At 35.5% G+C, this 20,582-nt stretch overlaps 1 protein-coding gene across 2 annotated transcripts in view; it reads left to right on the top strand.

The window, feature by feature from the left end:
* Positions 1-11,281: 11,281 nt before the first annotated feature.
* Positions 11,282-20,582, top strand: part of LOC137402882 (peroxisome proliferator-activated receptor delta-like) — a 35,208-nt gene continuing 25,907 nt past the window's right edge. For both annotated transcript variants that reach the window (XM_068089395.1, XM_068089394.1), the window contains exons 1-2: positions 11,282-11,466; positions 18,214-18,397. In XM_068089395.1, the coding sequence (XP_067945496.1) occupies positions 18,220-18,397 (178 nt within the window). In that variant the 5' untranslated portion in view covers positions 11,282-11,466; positions 18,214-18,219. The remainder of the gene's footprint in view (positions 11,467-18,213; positions 18,398-20,582) is intronic.

Genomic DNA, 20,582 nt, shown 5'->3' with positions numbered 1-20,582 from the left:
TTTTAGACGGCCAGTTCTCAAGGTATATTATAGCTCGATTTCGATATTATCTTCTCAACTTATTTATTACTGCAGATGTGCTCATTTCTCATATCATATACATGATTTTAATGCCCTGTAGGCTTTGGCGGCTAGGGCTTTGCCCCGGACGTCACTGGGGGGCTTACAGCGCCCCCAGGCCCCAGCTGTTTCAACCGCCACTACGTGGCTGTGAAGTCGCGTTGCAACTCTTGGTCGCCTACATCCACTTATCTCAACTTTAGAGTTATGGTTAAAAAAAGGTTAGCACTACATCACTGAATACATGGTGCGAGCACATCTACCAGGTGGCACATGATGTGAGTGAACCTACTTAAAATAGGCTACAAAATTTACGTTATAATTATTGGCTTTTGAGCAATCTACATAGAGTGGTTGAAATCTACTCTCTTAATAAGCGATGCAACAGTAAAAGCTAACAAACACTTATTCAAGCCAGTATTCTCTGGTTGCAAGTTGGGGCTGCAAATGTTAAACGGCTAGTTAATGAACACCTTGGGGTTTGGGGGCGGTGTAAGCACTCCAACGAGGTTGGGGACATCGCCCCAAAGCTCTGGACTTTTCAAGCATCAAAAACCATCTAAGCATTATAAATGCAAGCAATTGTAAGCATCAAAATCTACTCTCAAAATAAAATTTTGAGAGTCATTGATTGATTGATTGATTGATTGATTGATTAAGAGTGATCAGAGTGTATTGCGCATGATAAGCCTGCTTATTTATTATACATAGACTCATGGTTATTACATACTAGTAGTATTATATATAGACTCAAAGTTATTACATACTAATAGTATTATATATAGACTCAGTGTTACTACATACTAGTACTATTATATATAGGCTCAGTATTATTACATACTAGTAGTATTATATATAGAGACAGTGTTATTACATACTAGTACGATTATATATAGACTCAGTGTTACTACATACTAGTACTATTATACATGTATATAGACTCGGTGTTATTACATACTAGTATTATTATATATAGACTCAGTGTTATTACATACTAGTAGTATTATATATAGACTCAGTGTTACTACATACTAGTGCTATTATATATAGACTCAGCGTTACTACATACTAGTAGTATTATATATAGACTCAGTGTTATTACATACTAGTATTATTATATATAGACTCAGTGTTATTACATACTAGTACTATTATATATAGACTCAGTGTTACTACATACTAGTACTATTATATATAGAGTCAGTGTAATTACATGCTAGCAGTATTATATATAGACTCAGTGTTACTACATACTAGTACTATTTATATCGGCTAAGTACTACTAAGTGTATTAGTATAATTTTTAGAGTGATTATGTGTCTGTGAAATATTATATTTGCAGAGTGAATATGTGTGCATTTGAAAGCAGACAATTGCCTAGTTATTAAAAGGCAATTGACGCAATAAGTGCCTAGGCAGCAACGATAGAGAGCATTGATTCTTTGGCCTTGAAAGAAAGACAAGCTCTCGCTGTTCAATATTTATGTGCGTCAATCAACTATAAGAAGTTTTAAGCATTGTAACAGCGTTGCTTATATTTATATCATTGTAGCCTACTTTTGGCAGTAACTCGATTGTTGAGCCATGGTACATGCACATTGTACATGATTCAAGGCTTGTACATGTACATTGTACATGATTCAAGGCTTGCTCATGTACATTGCACGTGATTCAAGGCTTGTACGAGCACATTGCACATGATTCAAGGCTTGTACATGTACATTGTACATGATTCAAGGCTTGTACATGTACATTGTACATGATTCAAGGCTTGTACATGTACATTGCACATGATTCAAGGTTTGTACATGTACATTTCATAGCATTAATAGCTGCTAAATGCCTAGCCAGTCTTGACAACTATTGTTTTTGCGGAGTTGTCCCCCCGTTGAGCGAGTGAGCAACACAACAGCTTGTCACGAGACGTACTGCACCTGATGCATCAGCTGCACTGAAAGGGAGTTGTACTCTTCCGTCTATGCGGCTTGGCTGCGATGTTATGGCGGTCACTCTATTGGTAATCATTACGGATTTCGCGCAAAGATTTATGTAGAAAAAAATAAGATTACAACGTTTAACCAAAGACCAGTCTCTGTTGTAAACTTCAGTAAAACTTAAAAATAAAATAAATTGAAAATAAATTCCAGAAGAACAAATAAAACTGACTGATACAAAAATAGAAATAAATCTGACTGAGCGCGCAAATAACGACATGTTTAGTCGCTGTTGTTGCTTAGGTTCTCAATTTCTACTAAAGTTTATCGCAGAGACTGGTTGCTGGTTAAACGTTCTAATCTTATTTTTTGCTACATAAATTTTTGCGCGGAATTCGTTAAGATTACCTATGGAGCGACCAACATGACATCGCAACTAAGCCGCATAGACGGAAGAGAACAACTCCCTATAAGTGCAGCTGATGCATCAGGTGCAGTACGTCTAGTGACAAGCTGTTGTATTGCTCGCCCGCTCGACGGTGGACAATTCCGCAACACAACAGTTGGTCAAGACAGGCTACTAATTGCCATGCACTATGTTTCCATGACGCCGATGAAGAAGGCTCTAAAATCACGCACACGCTATGTTAGCTTTATGTTAGCTTTATGTTAGCTCTATGTTAGCTTTATGTTAGCTCTATGTTAGCTCTATGTTAGCTCTATGTTAGCTTTATGTTAGCTCTATGTTAGCTTTATGTTAGCTCTATGTTAGCTTTATGTTAGCTCTATGTTAGCTCTATGTTAGCTCTATGTTAGCTCTATGTTAGCTTTATGTTAGCTCTATGTTAGCTTTATGTTAGCTCTATGTTAGCTTTATGTTAGCTCTATGTTAGCTCTATGTTAGCTTTATGTTAGCTCTATGTTAGCTCTATGTTAGCTCTATGTTAGCTTTATGTTAGCTCTATGTTAGCTCTATGTTAGCTCTATGTTGTGCATTAAGTGTTTCCATGGACATTTGAAAAAAGAAAATGATTTCTATGCCAAAAATCATAGAGACGCATTTCGAACTGCTCAAACCCAAATACGAATGGCTGAAACATTCATCCGCAAGTGCCAATTCCATTTTCTGCAAGCATGAAATCATGGGCTAGCCTAGTCCCGCACTCAAGGATTTCCGCCAAACCCACCAACCCCCACACACACAAAACACACAACACAAACAACAGGATAGACCCACTAATCGCGGTCTTCCCCACGAATATTCATAAATACCAGCAGATGTCAACTCTATGGGCCAAACACAACCTACTAATGGATGAGCAACCTATTAATGTATCCAAACACCTCATATAAAATAGGCCAACCAAGTTACATAATGGTTAATACCCATTTTTTCTCTGGAAAAATACCTGCCCACGATTTTGGCCAAGAATAACCATGGTTCATCATACACCAGAATGCCTCTCACGGGTTCCGGAGGTAGTCCGTTATCTGGCATTATCGGGTGGGTCCATTGCTCCTGTACCGAAACTGAAACTATTTTTAGTCAATCATGCAGCTTGACCCGAGGCTGAGTTATTAGCTATAACATATCATACAGCTTGACCCGAGGCTAAGTTATTAGCTATAAGATATCATACAGCTTGACCCGAGGCTAGGTTATTAGCTATAAGATATCATACAGCTTGACCCGAGGCTAGGTTATTAGCTATAAGATATCATACAGCTTGAAGCGTTAGAGTTGTTAAGAGCTGCATGAATATTTTTATATTGCTATTAATATAATAAAAATAATATAAAATATCCCATAGACTGTCTGCTTTAAAACAGGGCTTATTGACTGGTTGTTGATTGCTATAAAAAACTCGGTAAGAGCCTTATCAAATTGAGAATTCTCTGGATTGTTTTACAGCAGAATCAAAGATCAGACGATTCTGGAATTACTGCTCATTTTTAGATATGCCACTTGACTGCTGTAAACTTTCATCTGAGGGAGACAGAGTCAGACTCGCATAACAAGCTTGTCATGTTCTGTATCACGTTATATATACTAAATCAGATATATATTATATATGATATATATATATATATATATATATATGTATATATACTAGCTGTGCCACCCGGCGTTGCCCAGGTAATAGAAGAGTATTTGAACAGAAAATTGATTTGTATTTAACATATTACAAGATTTGCCATTCTAACTTTCAAACTAAATATCATGAGAAAAGTTTTTTGTCTTATAAACAATGAGAAGTAGTGAGATTTGCTATTAGGCAGTTTAATAATGTGAGCAGCAGCTTCTCGTGACGTTATGCTATGACCCGCCGTCATGCGTAAAGCAGTTAGGTATTGCTCTGATATATTGACTTACAAGCTGTGTCACCCCGCGTTGCCCGTGTAATAGAAGAGTATTTGGACAGAAAATTGATTTGTATTTAACATATTACAACATTTGCCATTCTAACTTTCATCACTACATATCACTACATATTTCATCACTACATAACTACATATCATGAGAAAAAATATCATTGCCTTATAAACAATGAGAAGTAGTGAGAGTTTTGCTATTAGTGAGTTTGATAATGTGAGCGAACAGCTTCTCGTGACGTTATGCTATGATCCGCGTCATACGTAAAGCAGTTAGGTATTGCTCTGATATTATGGCAGGCTTGCCATAAAAAATATCCTATTTTGGCAAGCTTGCAATTCGACATCCGTAGCCCAGTGGGCTAGGCGTAAGGAGATCAAATCCTATTCGGAACGGAATAGTTATTCCAAGATTTTAAGATCTATAGCCGGATTTCCGACATACTGACGGACTTTGAGAAATATATATGTGGATGTTGGCAAGCTACCAATTCGACTTCCATAGTCCAGTGGGCTAGGCGTAAGGCTTGTGAACGGCTTGGTCCGACATCAAATCCTATTCGGAACAGGATTATTTATTCTAAGATTTAAAGATCTATAGCCGGATTTCCAACAAACACACGGACGGACGGAGAAATATATAAGAAGATAGTGTATGAGTTTCCATATATATATATATGAAAAAAAAAAATATATATATACTAATAAATTATTTAAAAGCAATACTTATCTTTTTTTCTCAGCTACTGTCAGTTTCATGACTTTCTCATTCATCAGGCTGTGTTGAAATATATATATATATATATATATTGAAAAATACTGGAATGTAAGAGCAACTATAATCCCAGTAGTCATTGGGGCACTGGGCGCAATAAGACCGGCGCATAAAATGTGACTTGCCCAAATACCAACAGCAATCAACTCAGGTGAGTTGCAGAAAAGTGCGCTATTGGGAACAGCTAAGATCTTGAGGCGAGTGCTCAAACTCCCAGGTCTCTGGTAGGAGACCCGAGTTAGAGCAGAATTTACCACCCATAGGGGGTATCCGGGGTGAGGAAACAATTCTTTTTTATATATATATATATATATTAACTAAAAGCAAGTGCAAAAGCATATAAAAAGAGAACTCTACACTAAAAACCTAAAAGATTATTAGTGGAGTATGAAATATTTGAAAAATTATTGCGAAAAAAGTAAACTTTTAGTATTTGCGTTACAAATTTGTTTCGTGCGAAGCACTCATCAGACGCGATTGTACTATCCCATCAATGATTGAAAACAATCATTGATGGGAGCAACAAAACCCTTAATAAAACCAGTACACTACAAAGAGAAGACAACGAAAAAAGTTGCAACTGCAGACAAAAGAACAACTGCCCTTTGGAAGGAAAATGCAGAGCCAAAAATGGGATATATCAAGCAACAGTAAGCAACAACACAAACAACCACGTAGCGACCTACATAGGACTCTGCTCAACCGAATTTAAAACTAGATACAGTAACCATAAAGCCTCGTTTAACCACAAAAACAAACAACACCACACAGAATTGAGCAAGCACATTTGGAAGTTGAAAGAAAGCCACTCAACTTACAACATAACATGGAAAATATTAGCTCAAGCACAACCATACACAAACAAAACAAAACAATGCAAATTATGTTTACTTGAAAAATACTTCATAATATGCAAACCACACTTAGGCACATTAAATAAAAGAAATGAATTGACTTCTAATTGCAGACATGCTAAGAGTTATCTTCTCGGTTACACTTAGCACTGAGTTACATGATTACCACAGCGAGCCCATTTCTGATATTTTGGCACATTCGGTAAAGCTTTTCATTTTAGTACAACCACGTCTGATGAGTGCTTCGCACGAAACAAATTTGTAACGCAAATACTAAAAGTTTACTTTTTTCGCAATAATTTTTCAAATATATATATATATATAATATATATATATATAAATATATACACAGTGAAACATGGAAAACTCAAACTTCACGGGACCGAGCGAAAGTGTTCGAGTTATCAGAGCGTTCAAGTTATCAGAGCACAGTCACAAGTGAATGTATTTATCAGTAGATACATATACAAACTACATGTATATATAAAACTAAAGTATAGGTTGTTTGTTGTAAGTTAAAGGGCATCTGATGTAGAGTTTTAAAGTATTCATCAGAAAGTGTAGATATTTTTATACACTTGAGATTTGTGTGTGGTTTTAGGTGATGTGACTGCCAGAACTTTTTCAGATTAAAATTGGCAAAACCTAATCGCGGTTAAAACGCTCAGAAGACATTTTTTCTTCTGAGTGTTTTACTCGAGATCAATTTTGCCAATTTTAATCTTAAAACGTCTTGTCAGTCACATCACCTAAAACTGCAAACAAATCTCAGCCCAATAGAAACATATCTATTCTTTCTGATAATTTTTAAAACTGGACATAAGTAAACATTTATGACCAATACAAAAAGCATGCTTTACATCTGATCAGTTGTTTCATTTAAAAAACTTATCGAGTGTAGTCTGTGACAAGGTATTTTTTGACAAAGATCAACAGTGTACTTATTGTAGTCTACTTATTGTAGAAATAGATTTTAAACAGTTATTATAGTCCTTAAAAACTTGTTAGCCTTTTCTAACAAAATTGGCCCATCGATAGGTACGCCTTCACTACGCACTTGTCTAAACCAAGTCAATAATACACCATCTAAATCATCGTGCGACGTTGAACGATCTCTTAGCCTTGATGAATTTTGGTCACATAACGATCTTATTCTTTCTTTTTGTTTAATCCATGTTGACTCTGTACTTTTTGGAAGATTTTCTCTTTTTGATAATGCTGATAGCTTTTGTCCTGCTTCGATTTCCTCGAGTACTTTAAGTTTGTCAGAAGGTTTCCATGCTTTTCTTTGCTTGCGTAATGCCATCGTAAAGCGGATGTCTGTTGTAGCGGACGCCAAGCCACGAGCCTATTTGTGACATTTTATCTTTATGTATCCGCATATAATCACTGTTACAATATGTATTTTGCATGCTGTGGCTATCTTTATTAAATTTTTATCGCTAATACCTTCTAACGTTTATAGCTTGGCCATAACTAAGAGAACGTCTTAGCGACCCTATTAATCATTTTTATACGATTTCTTTTTCGGTTCCATTATACGGTACGGGGGGAATTATATGTACACTATACGCGTATAAAAAGCGCTTTCGTTAAGAAAGCAGAGTAGTCTCAGCTCCGCGACTAGTGGAAACTCCTTCGAAATAAATTGAACGGAAACCACGTTTGTGAATTCGGCAAAAAAACTGTTCGAGTTAACGGTGCCGAGGTCGAGTTATATAAAGCCATTTATCATTGCGCCGCAACGGACCAAGCAAATCCATTTGAGTTAACCATGTGTTCGATATATCTGAGGGCGAGTTATTCATGTTTCACTGTATATTTATATAAATATATTATATCTATATATATATTTCTCAAAAGTATGTCGCCCGTGTGTCGTACGTCTGTCAGCATTTCCGCTATAGCTATTATTAGAATAACTGCAGCTTGATAACAATGCTGACGCAATGTCATGGAGTACCGTCATTAGAAGCCTAGCAGTTTACTGCAATTTTTCATTGACAATGTGGCAGGCTAATAGCTTGAAAGTTACAGTTGTTTGACAAAGTTTTAAAACCTTCAGTTTTTTTCATTTTTCTCTTAATTTATTTCAATTACACAAAACACTTTTCTCATGATATGTAATTTGAAAGTTAGAGTGGTAAACGTTGTGTTATGTTAAAAACAAATCATTTTTTTGTCCAGACTTTGTTTATTACCCGAGTAATGCCGGGTGGTGCAGCTAGTAAATATATTATATTTATATTTCTCAAAGTATGTCCGTGTGCCGTATGTCTGTCTGCATTCCAGCTATAGCTATTATTAAAATAGCTTAGCTGGGCAACAATGCTGAAGCAGTGTCATTTCCGACCGGCATTTGAAACTTACTAACTAGGTTAGTGGAATTTTCCATTGACAATGTGCCAGGCCACTTGGCAATGACCTGCAACTTGCTGGAGAGTTGCCTGCCAGCAAGTGGTAAGCAAATCTCATCACTTCTCATTGTTTATAAGCTGATTTTTAATACCCGAGCAACGCCGGAAGACACAGCTAGTATATATATATATATATCTAAATGATATATAAATAAATATATATACAGTCAAACATGGATAACTCGAAAATCACGGGATCGAGCGAAAGTGTTCGAATTATCAGAGCGTTCAAGTTATCAGAGCTCTGTCACAAGTCCATGTATTTACTTATTTATTAGTAGATATATGTACATATACAAACTATATTATAAATCAAAAGCACAAATGGCTTGTTTCAAATTAAATGCTTCGAATGTAAAGTTTAAAACGTTTTTATCAGAAAGTATAGAGATTTTTCTATCACTTGAGAATGGTTTGTTGTTTGAGGTGATGTTATTGCCAGGACGTTTTTTAGATTGACATTGGCAAAACTTGATCGTTGTTGAAATGCTCAAAAGAAAAGACATCTTTTTTTTGAGCGTTTTACCCACGATCAATTTTGCCGATTTTTCTTGAAGTTTATGCAAAGATCACCTGACTTTACTTTGCTTCCGAAGGGCGATCGCTAAGCGAATGTTTGGTATAAATCAGATTTCACCAAACCTTTAGAAAAGTCGTTGACAAAAATATTTTGCCGATGGTGGTAATAACGACGCTTATGAATTACGAAAAGTTGAGGTTTACTTCTATGGCTTGGAATAAAGTGATTTTCTAAAGCGATAACAACCGTTTCGGTAGCCGTTGGGCAAAAAACAGTTCGAGTTAACCGTGTTGAGTTTGAGTTATCTATAGCAAGTTATCATTACGTGAGAACGGACCAAATAAACCCTTCGAGTTAGCCATGTGTTCGAGCTATCCGAGGGCGAGTTATCCATGTTTGACTATATATTTATATATCATGTTGTAAAATTGGTAAAGCAGAGTATTAATATAGATAAAACACCTTATTACTAGCAGTGTCATACTTGCTGAGAACAATCTCCACATTGTCAATCTTAGTTGAGCACTCTGATTTAATTTTACGCTTTTACTCATATACCTATATCATATTGTATGTATCATACATGTATCGTGTATATCATATACATGACCTTGTGTATCATATACACGTGTATCATATCGAATATAAAAAATTCAAAAGGGCAAAAAGGACTATCAGAATGATTAGAAAAAAGCTGGTTTGTATTTCTGCAAATAATTACGTCCACGAACCACCCTGTGACTTAGTGTTAGTGGTGATACTAAGGTGTAGGGTCTGCCACCATATCTCACCCACCAAGTGGGGGAGTGAGGTCAATAACATGACTCATTCTGCTGCCTATAGTGATATAGGCAGCAGAGAGTTTGGGATTGCAATGATGATGAATAGACTGGACCGTTAGTTAATAGCTATTAAAGGCATTCAGATGGAGACATCAAAGAGAACAATAACGATGTTTGTTGCTGTAGAAGACAGTTGCAGTTAGTTCAGTGTCTCGAAACTCTGCGAAAAATTAAGTTTTGTTTTTGAGAGCATTTATATGAAATTTGGTGTTGGGTTAAACTTCTGGTTAGGAAATGGTAAAATTAGAGGTCGCTTGCTGTAGCGATGGATAGTGATGAAGCCCATCTAAGTTTGACCAATCGGAAAGCGCTATACTGTCAGAAACACTCCTGCAGAGACCATTTTAAACCTACCAAAACAGTTTGTAAACTAAGCATATTTATTATAAGTTTACTTATATTACCTATAAGTAAACTTGCGCAATTGTGCAGAACATGTGGACGATTAGGCTAATCAAGAAAAGTAAATCATTCAACTAATTCATACTTCATAAACTGGTATTGTGATGAATTTGCACGGTTCACTCTTGGTGTAGTTGTCAGCTTGCTGAGGAAGTGCAAAATAAAGCAAACTTGAAAGATTGGTGCACCACACTTCCGCAGAGAGGAACTGAGATGAAGTATGCTGGATGGATTATGCGAATAAAACTAAGAGCATTAGTTGACTCCACTCAAATTAGCTATCTAGAGGAATGCTACAAACGTGTAACCTACTAGCATTTGCGCATTTGTTGCATAACATTACTTACTATCATCAATGATATACAGCCCCCATGGGGGCTGTATATCATTGCTATCATTGTATACTCTTTCACACCTGTATTACACCTGATTGCAATTGGCTAGCAGAATGGCTTGCCTAGTAGACGACCTTGGCAAACAACCACCTAATCTGTTTGCAGCACAAAGGCTATAGTCATTTAATATAAAACAACTTGTATTCAAAACCTATTTGCAAGTGGTAGTCTAAGCAGATTTTCACTTGAGCATAATTCTCATAGAACTTAAATTTAGTTAAACCGGATATGTTGCTGGAGTCAAGCTTATGCGTATAGGTCGGTATTCTAGAGTTATCTCCTCTCTAAAGTGATAACTGTGCATTCAACAATACGAGCGTTTCCGGTGCCAACAAGGAGCGCTTAGGCCACGCCCCTTTTTGTGCTAGTCACTCGTAGTGATTGACAGAACAATAACATCAGCCATGAGAATGATCATGATAACTCTATGGTCGGTATAGCAGGACACTATTCAAATATCGTTTCGTGACACTAATTGTTTTATGCGCGCAACCTAGTCACGAGGTTTAATCGTGAAAGATTGGTAATGTGGTTGCAGACCTAAATGTTGGCGGATTGTTTCGCCATAACAGGAACGAACACAAAGGAGCGATTGATGTTCTGGCGCTCGGTCTACATCTCAGTTCATTGACTGGAGCCTGCTGGCAAAACGGTGCGCTCGTACTACTCCCAAGTGATAAACTGACGCTATAAACATTGTGTAGTTCGTAGCAGCGTAACAGTCGGATACGCTATTAGAGGGATATAATACTTATCTAATCGATATAACCATCCTGCGGACTTGGTTATGCAGTAGAACTGAATGTTTGCTTCTACTTACTCTGCTTACTGATCGTCATTTGCTGTGATACTCAGACATTATTGTGATGGGAAAAGTTGCTCCAAACTAAACTGGTAAGTAGCCATACCTGCCAACTCTCACGCATTGGGCGTGAGACTCACGCAATCACCCAAAGAAAAAAATGGAAATGTGTGAGATTTTTGCTCCAATTTCCACAATTTTATATATACTATCGTTGATACATCAATTGTCCCATAACCAAATCTCACGCATTGCCCCACTCTTGGGTTGGCAGATCTGTAAGTAGTGTACCTCATATTTTACCAACTGATGGAGCTATACGCGCAAAACTAAAACAAAGACCGAAAACTCGCATTTTGGTTGCATTTTATGATGCTTTTGTTATATAAGGCATTTGATAAGACGGTAAGTAACATTTTTTTAGTATGTATATATATATTATCTCCGCTTGGCTTTACTAACATTCGATAGGCAAACTTCTGATTTCTCATTTCTTCGTACTCGCTTTTTCTACCGCTGTAGTAGACCAACAGAACAAAAGGAGATTTATGCAGATGAGCTGGTTGCTGTATTACGTATAGGGCAATTTACTTTCAGTTTAGTTTTGATACGTTTGTCTTGTTAGCCCAAAGTTTAGGATCGAGTTAATTATTTTTTGTAGTTTTGTCTGATAGGTAGGCTACTCAAAAATTGTTTGTATTTTGTGATATGCAAAGCTTCTGCACAGTTTGGATGCTTTTAATAAAATTTAAACATCTCGGCCAACAGGAATAATGATTTAACTATTCTGCCGTATCTGCCACTTGTATTAGGCTTATGGTCGCTTTCTGGAAAAGCCATTTGTTGTATTGACAAGTGTATGTACTCACATGTATATTTGCACAGAAGAGCCTCCTTCTTCCTTTCTGCTTCATTATATACTAACCAATACTACCGCTTTCTTATACACTGCTCAACATCTCAGTCAACAGGCATCGTGATGTAACCATTCTGCTGTATCTGCCACTTGTATTATATATGCTTAAGGTCGCCTTCTGGAAAAGTAATTTGTTGTATCAAGTATCAACAAGTTTATGTACTCACATGTATGTTTGCAAAGAAAGCTCTTCGTCTTCCCTATGTACTACCAAATACTGCTTAATGCTTACCAAATTCACTGGCTTTATCCACTTACTGAAACTGTAGCGACCACCGAAAACTGCTTTGAGCTCAGACCTCAATATAGCTTGAGCTCCACAAATCCCATAATACAACAGCATTATGGGTGTCAAAAAAGATCTCTCATGAGCTCTCATTTAGATGACTTTAATCGACCACCTTCACTGGTGTCCCCCTCAGCGATATGGGTGAAATGATTAGTCAATGCAGAGACCTAACAAGTCTGTTTTTTGTCTTAGTAAAGTTCAATACTAAGATCGGTTTGAATCCACCATGCTGTGCACGAGTACCACAATGTAATTCAACTATCTCAACAATGTGCATCAACTAAACCATACAATGCTGTTCAACTGAACTACAGGCGCAATGTTTGGATGCCTAGTTTTAAAAGTTTTAAAGAAAGTAGGGAACACTTTTATGATAAAAAAGTGCGAGCACACCTTTTGATTGATTCTTTGAAATCTATGAAGTTGGTTTGTAGTTAGTTTGACGCAGAATGGAAAAGTTCGGCAAACAGCAGAAAGCCTAACATAATTACAACTGGAAATGCTAGATAGGTCTTAGTACTCAGCTCAGAAGGAATCACATATGGGTCACAGAAACCATGGTTAAGTTGCAAATCACGAAGTTGAGTTATCCGACTTTAAAGTTACACTAACTGAATTTATAATATTGGTAACGATATTAGTAACACGTGCCTCTGGACCAATCAAAAAGTGATCTTTCTGAATCTGAAGTCAGTTTAGATAATAAATGTCTTTAAACCTTGGAGAAAACCCCTTATAACTGTTGCTATGCTAAACAGGAAGTACTGAAAGATGGCGTCCGACAAACGTAATAATTTCTTTTTTGCCGATTTGAAAGATAATTCTGACATTGTAGACACTTATAATGAGTACTTTGGTATTCCAACTGGTGTCAAAAGCAGTGAAAGTAAAAGGAATGATGATGATATATTCCTAACGATTCCTATAAGATTATTACAAAATTTAATTGAAAGAACAATTATTCTTACGACATGTCATCTGAGGACTTATGACATGTCTTAGTCCTCAGATCAGAAGGAATCATAGCTAAGGTGACATTTCTTAGTTCTCAGATCAGAAGGAATCACATATATGTGATATGTCTTAGTCCTCAGTGCAGAAGGAATCACAGCTAAGGTGACATGTCTTAGTTTTCAGATCAGGAGGAAGCACAGATAGGGGACATGTCTTAGTCTTCAGCTCACAAGGAAGCATGGATAAGTAGTATATCATTATTTTTCAAGCATACTCTTGTACCTGTGTTCCTTAATACTCATGAGCACACTCTTGTTCCAGCACCCTCATGAGCATACCTTTGTTCTAGCACACTCGTGAGCATACCCTTGTTCCGGCATACTCATGAGCATACCCTTGTTCCTTCCTACTCATCAGCATACCCTTGTTCCTTCCTACCTATGAGCACCCCCTTGTTCCATTCTACCTATAAGCATACCCTTGTTCCATCCTACCTCATGAGCACACCCTTGTTCCATCCTACCTCATGAGCACACCCTTGTTCCATCCTACTCGTGAGCATACCCTTGTTCCTTCCTACTCGTGAGCATACCCTTGTTCCTTCCTACTCATGAGTATACCATTGTTCCTTCCTACCTATGAGCACACCCTTGTTCCATTCTACCTATAAGCATACTCTTGATCCATCCTACTCGTGAGCATACCCTTGTTTCTTCCTACTCATGAGCATACCCTTGTTCCTTCCTACCTATGAGCACCCCCTTGTTCCATTCTACCTATAAGCATACCCTTGTTCCATCCTACCTCATGAGCACACCCTTGTTCCATCCTACCTCATGAGCACACCCTTGTTCCATCCTACTCGTGAGCATACCCTTGTTCCTTCCTACTCGTGAGCATACCCTTGTTCCTTCCTACTCATGAGTATACCATTGTTCCTTCCTACCTATGAGCATACCCTTGTTCCATCCCACTCATGAGCATACCCTTGTTCCATCCTACTCATGAGCATACCCTTGTTCCATCCTACTCGTGAGCATACCCTTGTTCCATCCTACTCATGAGCATACCCTTGTTCCTTCCTACCTATGAGCATACAACAGCATGGTAGCATTTTCTTATCGTATTAAAAAAATCAAAAAGCATATGTGAATGTTGGATGCGTGGGCCCCATAAATAGATAGAAGAGGTGATTTACGGTATTGCCTCTTGCTCATCGCCTAGAAGACTTCATTTGGCTCACTAGTCAGTGATGAATAAAAGCATTCGGACAGCGATGAAGTAGTGTATGTATGGGAATTTTGATCAATAATATCACTACTGGCAGCCATATTTTAATCTGAAGGATTCAAATAACTCAGTATTGCAGTATTATTAGCAAAAAACAAGCATGGATTTTATTGCTATATGACTAGCCAACTGTTGAATAGTTCACTGGTCCCTAATACAATTGTACCTAATCTTGTTGAGTCTGTTAATACAATTGTAACTAGTCTAGTGCCAAGTATTTTTTTGTACAAATGTATGTAAAGATATTCTCACTTGTAACAGAAGTACGTGAAGATATTTCCCTTTTACCAGATGGACTTAAATATATTCTTCCTTGTAACAGATGTATGTAGAGATATTCCCCTTGTAACAGATGTATGTAGAGATATTCCCCTTGTAACAGATGTATGTAAAGGTATTCCCACTTGTCCCAGATGGACTTAAATATATTCTCCTTGTAACATATGTACGTAAATATTGTAAAGGTTTTGTGCCACCCTTACTTCTCCACTAGTGCAAGACTCGGTGCATGAGTTTATACATATATTTTCTGCTTCGTTCATAAGAGTACAAGAATAGTCAAGCACATGCAATGAACAGGCCCAGAACAGCTCTGCTCTCTAGCACAAATGTTCAGGCTTATTACAGCTCCATTGCAATTTATTTTTAGCGAACTTAATCCTATTAATAATAAATGGGGAATTTTCCATTTTTTGCTGCGCTGCATGTATTTAAATAATCAATTGTTTCATTTGTGTTATACCATGTAAATTTTGCGATGAACTAAAGAGTGAGCGACTGTAAAATGGCATAAATTTCAATGTCACTTTATGCAGCAGCCAGATGATGAAAGAGGTTTATCAGTTTAGTTTTGACATAATAATAATAATATGATTATAATAATAATACTAGAAATTCCACTGTCATACAGCCCGTGACCAAAGTGATATTGGAAAAAAGAAAGGGTACTGATGGTTGAGAAATGCAATATTAGCAGTCAAAGGGCACTGCAGTGCAATAGGATAACTGCAATGGTAGCTGTAATGTACTGGGTGTGGGTGTTATTATATACAACAAACAGCAATAATGAAAAGAAAAGATTGTATGTTTATATCTCTCCCCCTGCAATAGGAGAAATGCAATATTGGCCAATATTGGAAGTAAAATGCACTGATATTATTAGAATAACCAATATTATTAATATAGTAATAATAGAAAACCAATGCACAATTTTGTTTACATTTCAAGGCGTCATAGCTAACAATATCAAGAAGTTGTGATATTTATATATATTTTTAGAAAATCTATTTAAAAAGGTGTTTGGTCATGACAAACAGCAATAATGAAAGGAAAAGATTATATGTTTATATCTCTCCCCCGCAATAGGAGAAATGCAATATCAGAAGTAAAATGCACTGATATTATTAGAATAATCAATATTATTAATATAGTAATACAGTAATAATAAAAAACCAATGCACAATTTTGTTTACATTTCAAAACGTCATAGCTAACAATATCAAGAAGTTGTGATATTTGTTATAGATTTTTAGAAAATCTATTTAACAAAACTATTTAGAAAAAATAATAACTAACATATTGCCCATCATCCATGTTGTTAGTGTGACTATAACACTTCAATAGTCATCCAAACTTGAATATTGTAATAATCTCATAAGAATCGTTAGAAAAAAATATCATCGTCATTTCCTTTACTTTCACTGCTTTGGACATCAGTCAGAATACCAAAGTACTCAAAAGTTTCCAAAATGTCAGTTACTTTGAAATCGGCAAAAAAGAAACGATTTCAGTACTTCTATGTTAATTACAGAAACATTTGGCAATTCGCCAATGCTATAGACTGGTGAAATGTGCACGTTATTTTTTCGTGAAATGCGCACAACTTAATGGTTCTATTCTCTGTCGCTCGGCGTTTTGTTTGCCGTTCTTAACATTTAATAAACCAAGCTTTTCAAGCGTGTTGTGACGATTTTCGGCCAAATTAATCTGTCTATTTTTGTATAATCCGATCAGATGGTTGGTTTATGTCGACAATTTTCAAAGACTTGGTAACATATTTAAATATGTTTATATGCGTTTTGTATCGTTATTATACTTAAACGACTCTACACAAAAATGGTTAAATTTGTTGATGAGATTTGGGTACAAGGGTTTGCGACGTTGTTGATGAATAATTTTCGTGAGTTGTGTGCACATGCATTTATCATAAAACTCTCAAACATTCGCTTTGCTCATTTGGTCGTGGGAATATAATAATAATAATAATATGATAATAATATGATAATAATATGATAATAATAATATGATAATAATATGATAATAATAATATGATAATAATATGATAATAATATGATAATAATAATATGATAATAATATGATAATAATAATATGATAATAATATGATAATAATAATATGATAATAATATGATAATAATAATATGATAATAATATGATAATAATATGATAATAATAATATGATAATAATAATATGATAATAATATGATAATAATAATATGATAATAATAATATGATAATAATATGATAATAATAATAATATGATAATAATAATATGATAATAATATGATAATAATAATATGATAATAATATGATAATAATAATATGATAATAATATGATAATAATAATATGATAATAATATGATAATAATAATATGATAATAATATGATAATAATAATATGATAATAATATGATAATAATAATATGATAATAATATGATAATAATAATATGATAATAATAATATGATAATAATAATATGATAATAATATGATAATAATAATATGATAATAATATGATAATAATAATATGATAATAATATGATAATAATAATATGATAATAATATGATAATAATAATATGATAATAATATGATAATAATAATATGATAATAATATGATAATAATAATATAATAATAATATGATAATAATATGATAATAATATGATAATAATAATATGATAATAATATGATAATAATAATATGATAATAATATGATAATAATAATATGATAATAATAATATGATAATAATATGATAATAATAATAATATGATAATAATAATATGATAATAATATGATAATAATAATATGATAATAATATGATAATAATAATATGATAATAATATGATAATAATAATATGATAATAATATGATAATAATAATATGATAATAATATGATAATAATAATATGATAATAATATGATAATAATAATATGATAATAATATGATAATAATAATATGATAATAATATGATAATAATAATATGATAATAATAATATGATAATAATAATATGATAATAACAATAATGCGATACAAAGTTGTCAGATTTTCTTATATTCTTATTTCTTGCGATGATAAGCTTTGCTTTATTTGCCAGCAAGAAATGGAGAACTCAGTTGGCTCCAGTAGCTCTGGCTCTCATCAAGATAGCAGCGGTGAGGAAACTTCTATTGGGGAATCAGTCGTATCCTCCACTACTTCTAGTACCAAGCATACTTCTGTTACAAGCTATCTCCCGCCATGCAGATTGTGTGGCGCTGTAGCGTCAGGTTTCCATTATGGTAGGTCACAACAGATGACTTTCCTCTAACAGCTAAATGTATATTAGCCAAAACGGGTGCTGCTGGCAGCGCCTCAATACTTCTTCTTTTACGTGTAGTTTTATATGTACTAAAGTTCAATCTCAACTTTAATTAAAACAAATTTCACTTTTTTACAGGACAAACCTTGTGAGCCATATGTTCAGCAGGGAAACAGATGGCCATTTTTTGTTACCAAAATAGTTTCCGGTTTGTCGTTTGTTTTGGGACCGAAACGGATATTGTAAACGTATTAATGTCTCCGTGGTAAATGCAATAACGAAAAAACTCTGCATGCGATTAACATACATCCATCAGCATACATTGTTTAACATATGACATAAAACCTAGATGCAAAGATTTGTCTCAACACTGAAAGTTATTTTCAATATACAACCCTTAAAGTTCCTCAAAGTATTATATGTTCATATACAACTCTTAAAGTTCCTCAAAGTATTACATGTTCATATAAAACTCATAAAGTTCCTCAAAGTATTACATGTTCATATAAAACTCATAAAGTTCCTCAAAGTATTACATGTTCATATACAACTCTTGAAGTTCCTCAAAGTATTACATGTTCATATAAAACTCATAAAGTTCCTCAAAGTATTACATGTTCATACAAAACTCATAAAGTTCCTCGAAGTATTACATGTTCATATAAAACTCATAAAGTTCCTCGAAGTATTACATGTTCATACAAAACTCATAAAGTTCCTCAAAGTATTACATCTATATATATATTTCTCTAAGTATGTCGTGTATATGTCGGTTTTCCAGCTATAGATCTTAAAATATTGAAAGAAATATTCCGTACCGAAGTGGATTCGAACTCAGACCAAACTGATCACAAGTTTCACACCTAGCCCACTGGACTGTGGAAGTCAAATTGCTAGCCATCTAATATAAGGCACTAGCTGCATTACCCGCCTACAGGAATAGATTCACGTGTAGCATAAGGTTTATTGAGAGATGTCTTTCATACTGTATAACAACTCCAAATGTGCAGTCTACTGAAATTGTAGTCCTGATACGTTATTATGTAAATTGTCTACTGAAATTGTTGCCCTGAATATGCATACACATATACATGTCAATAATTTTGGGGAAAATAATGGAAATCTGCAATGTGTTTTACAGCTAGATGCGTGTAAAATCTAAAAAATTCATGTATTCTTGATTCATGTGTCTAGATTCATGCATCCATTTATACCCGTCTATATTTGCAATTGACGATCGCGCACTTCTGCCGCCGAGCCCCAGCTTTGGCTGACCAGTCTTTACCCGCCGAGCAGTTGACCATTGCGCTCTTGCACTCGCCTTGCAATCAATCGCCTCGCAATCAATCGCCTCGCACTCGCAATCAATCGCCTCGCAATCAATCGCCTCGCAATCAATCGCCTCGCACTCGCAATCAATCGCCTCGCACTCGCAATCAATCGCCTCGCACTCGCAATCAATCGCCTCGCACTCGCAATCAATCGCCTCGCACTCGCAATCAATCGCCTGGCACTCGCAATCAATCGCCTCGCACTCGCAATCAATCGCCTCGCACTCGCAATCAATCGCCCCACACTCGCAATCAATTGCCTAGCACTCAATCGCTTCGCAATCAATCGCCTCGCACTCGCCAACTCATTCATTCAGAAAGCCGCGCCTGGATACTCTCGCTGCACTCGGGGCGAAAAAGGTCTCCCGTGCATCCCTAAGTGACGCCACCATCCCAAACCGCTAGCTGCATTACCCGTCCCCGGGAACAGATTCATGTACAGCAAGAGGTTTATCGAGAGTTGTTTTTCATACTGTAAAACAATTCCAAATATGCAGTCTACTGAATTTTTCTGCCCCGATCACACTATGCATACACATATGCAGTCATATAATATTATGTCAATAATGTTGGGAGAACAATGGAAATCTGCAATACATTTTACAGCTAGTCTACGATGCATCAGTCTCAAACCACTCAAATCGGCATTGCCCTATTTGTGTACAGAGAACTGATAATGAAATTGACATTGCTAGGCAAACTAAAGTTCTTCAAACTGGCAGTATTGAAAAGTTTTGCATCTTTTAAAAAAATATACAGAATATTTTGCTATCGCCAGCATTTATTGAATGGAGACTTCTACATGCTTGAAACACTAATCATAGCTCACCAGTT

This window comes from Watersipora subatra, chromosome 8 (genome assembly GCF_963576615.1).
Source record: "Watersipora subatra chromosome 8, tzWatSuba1.1, whole genome shotgun sequence".
Classification (NCBI taxonomy): Eukaryota; Metazoa; Bryozoa; class Gymnolaemata; order Cheilostomatida; family Watersiporidae; genus Watersipora; species Watersipora subatra.
This window is presented reverse-complemented; position numbering and strand designations above follow the sequence as displayed.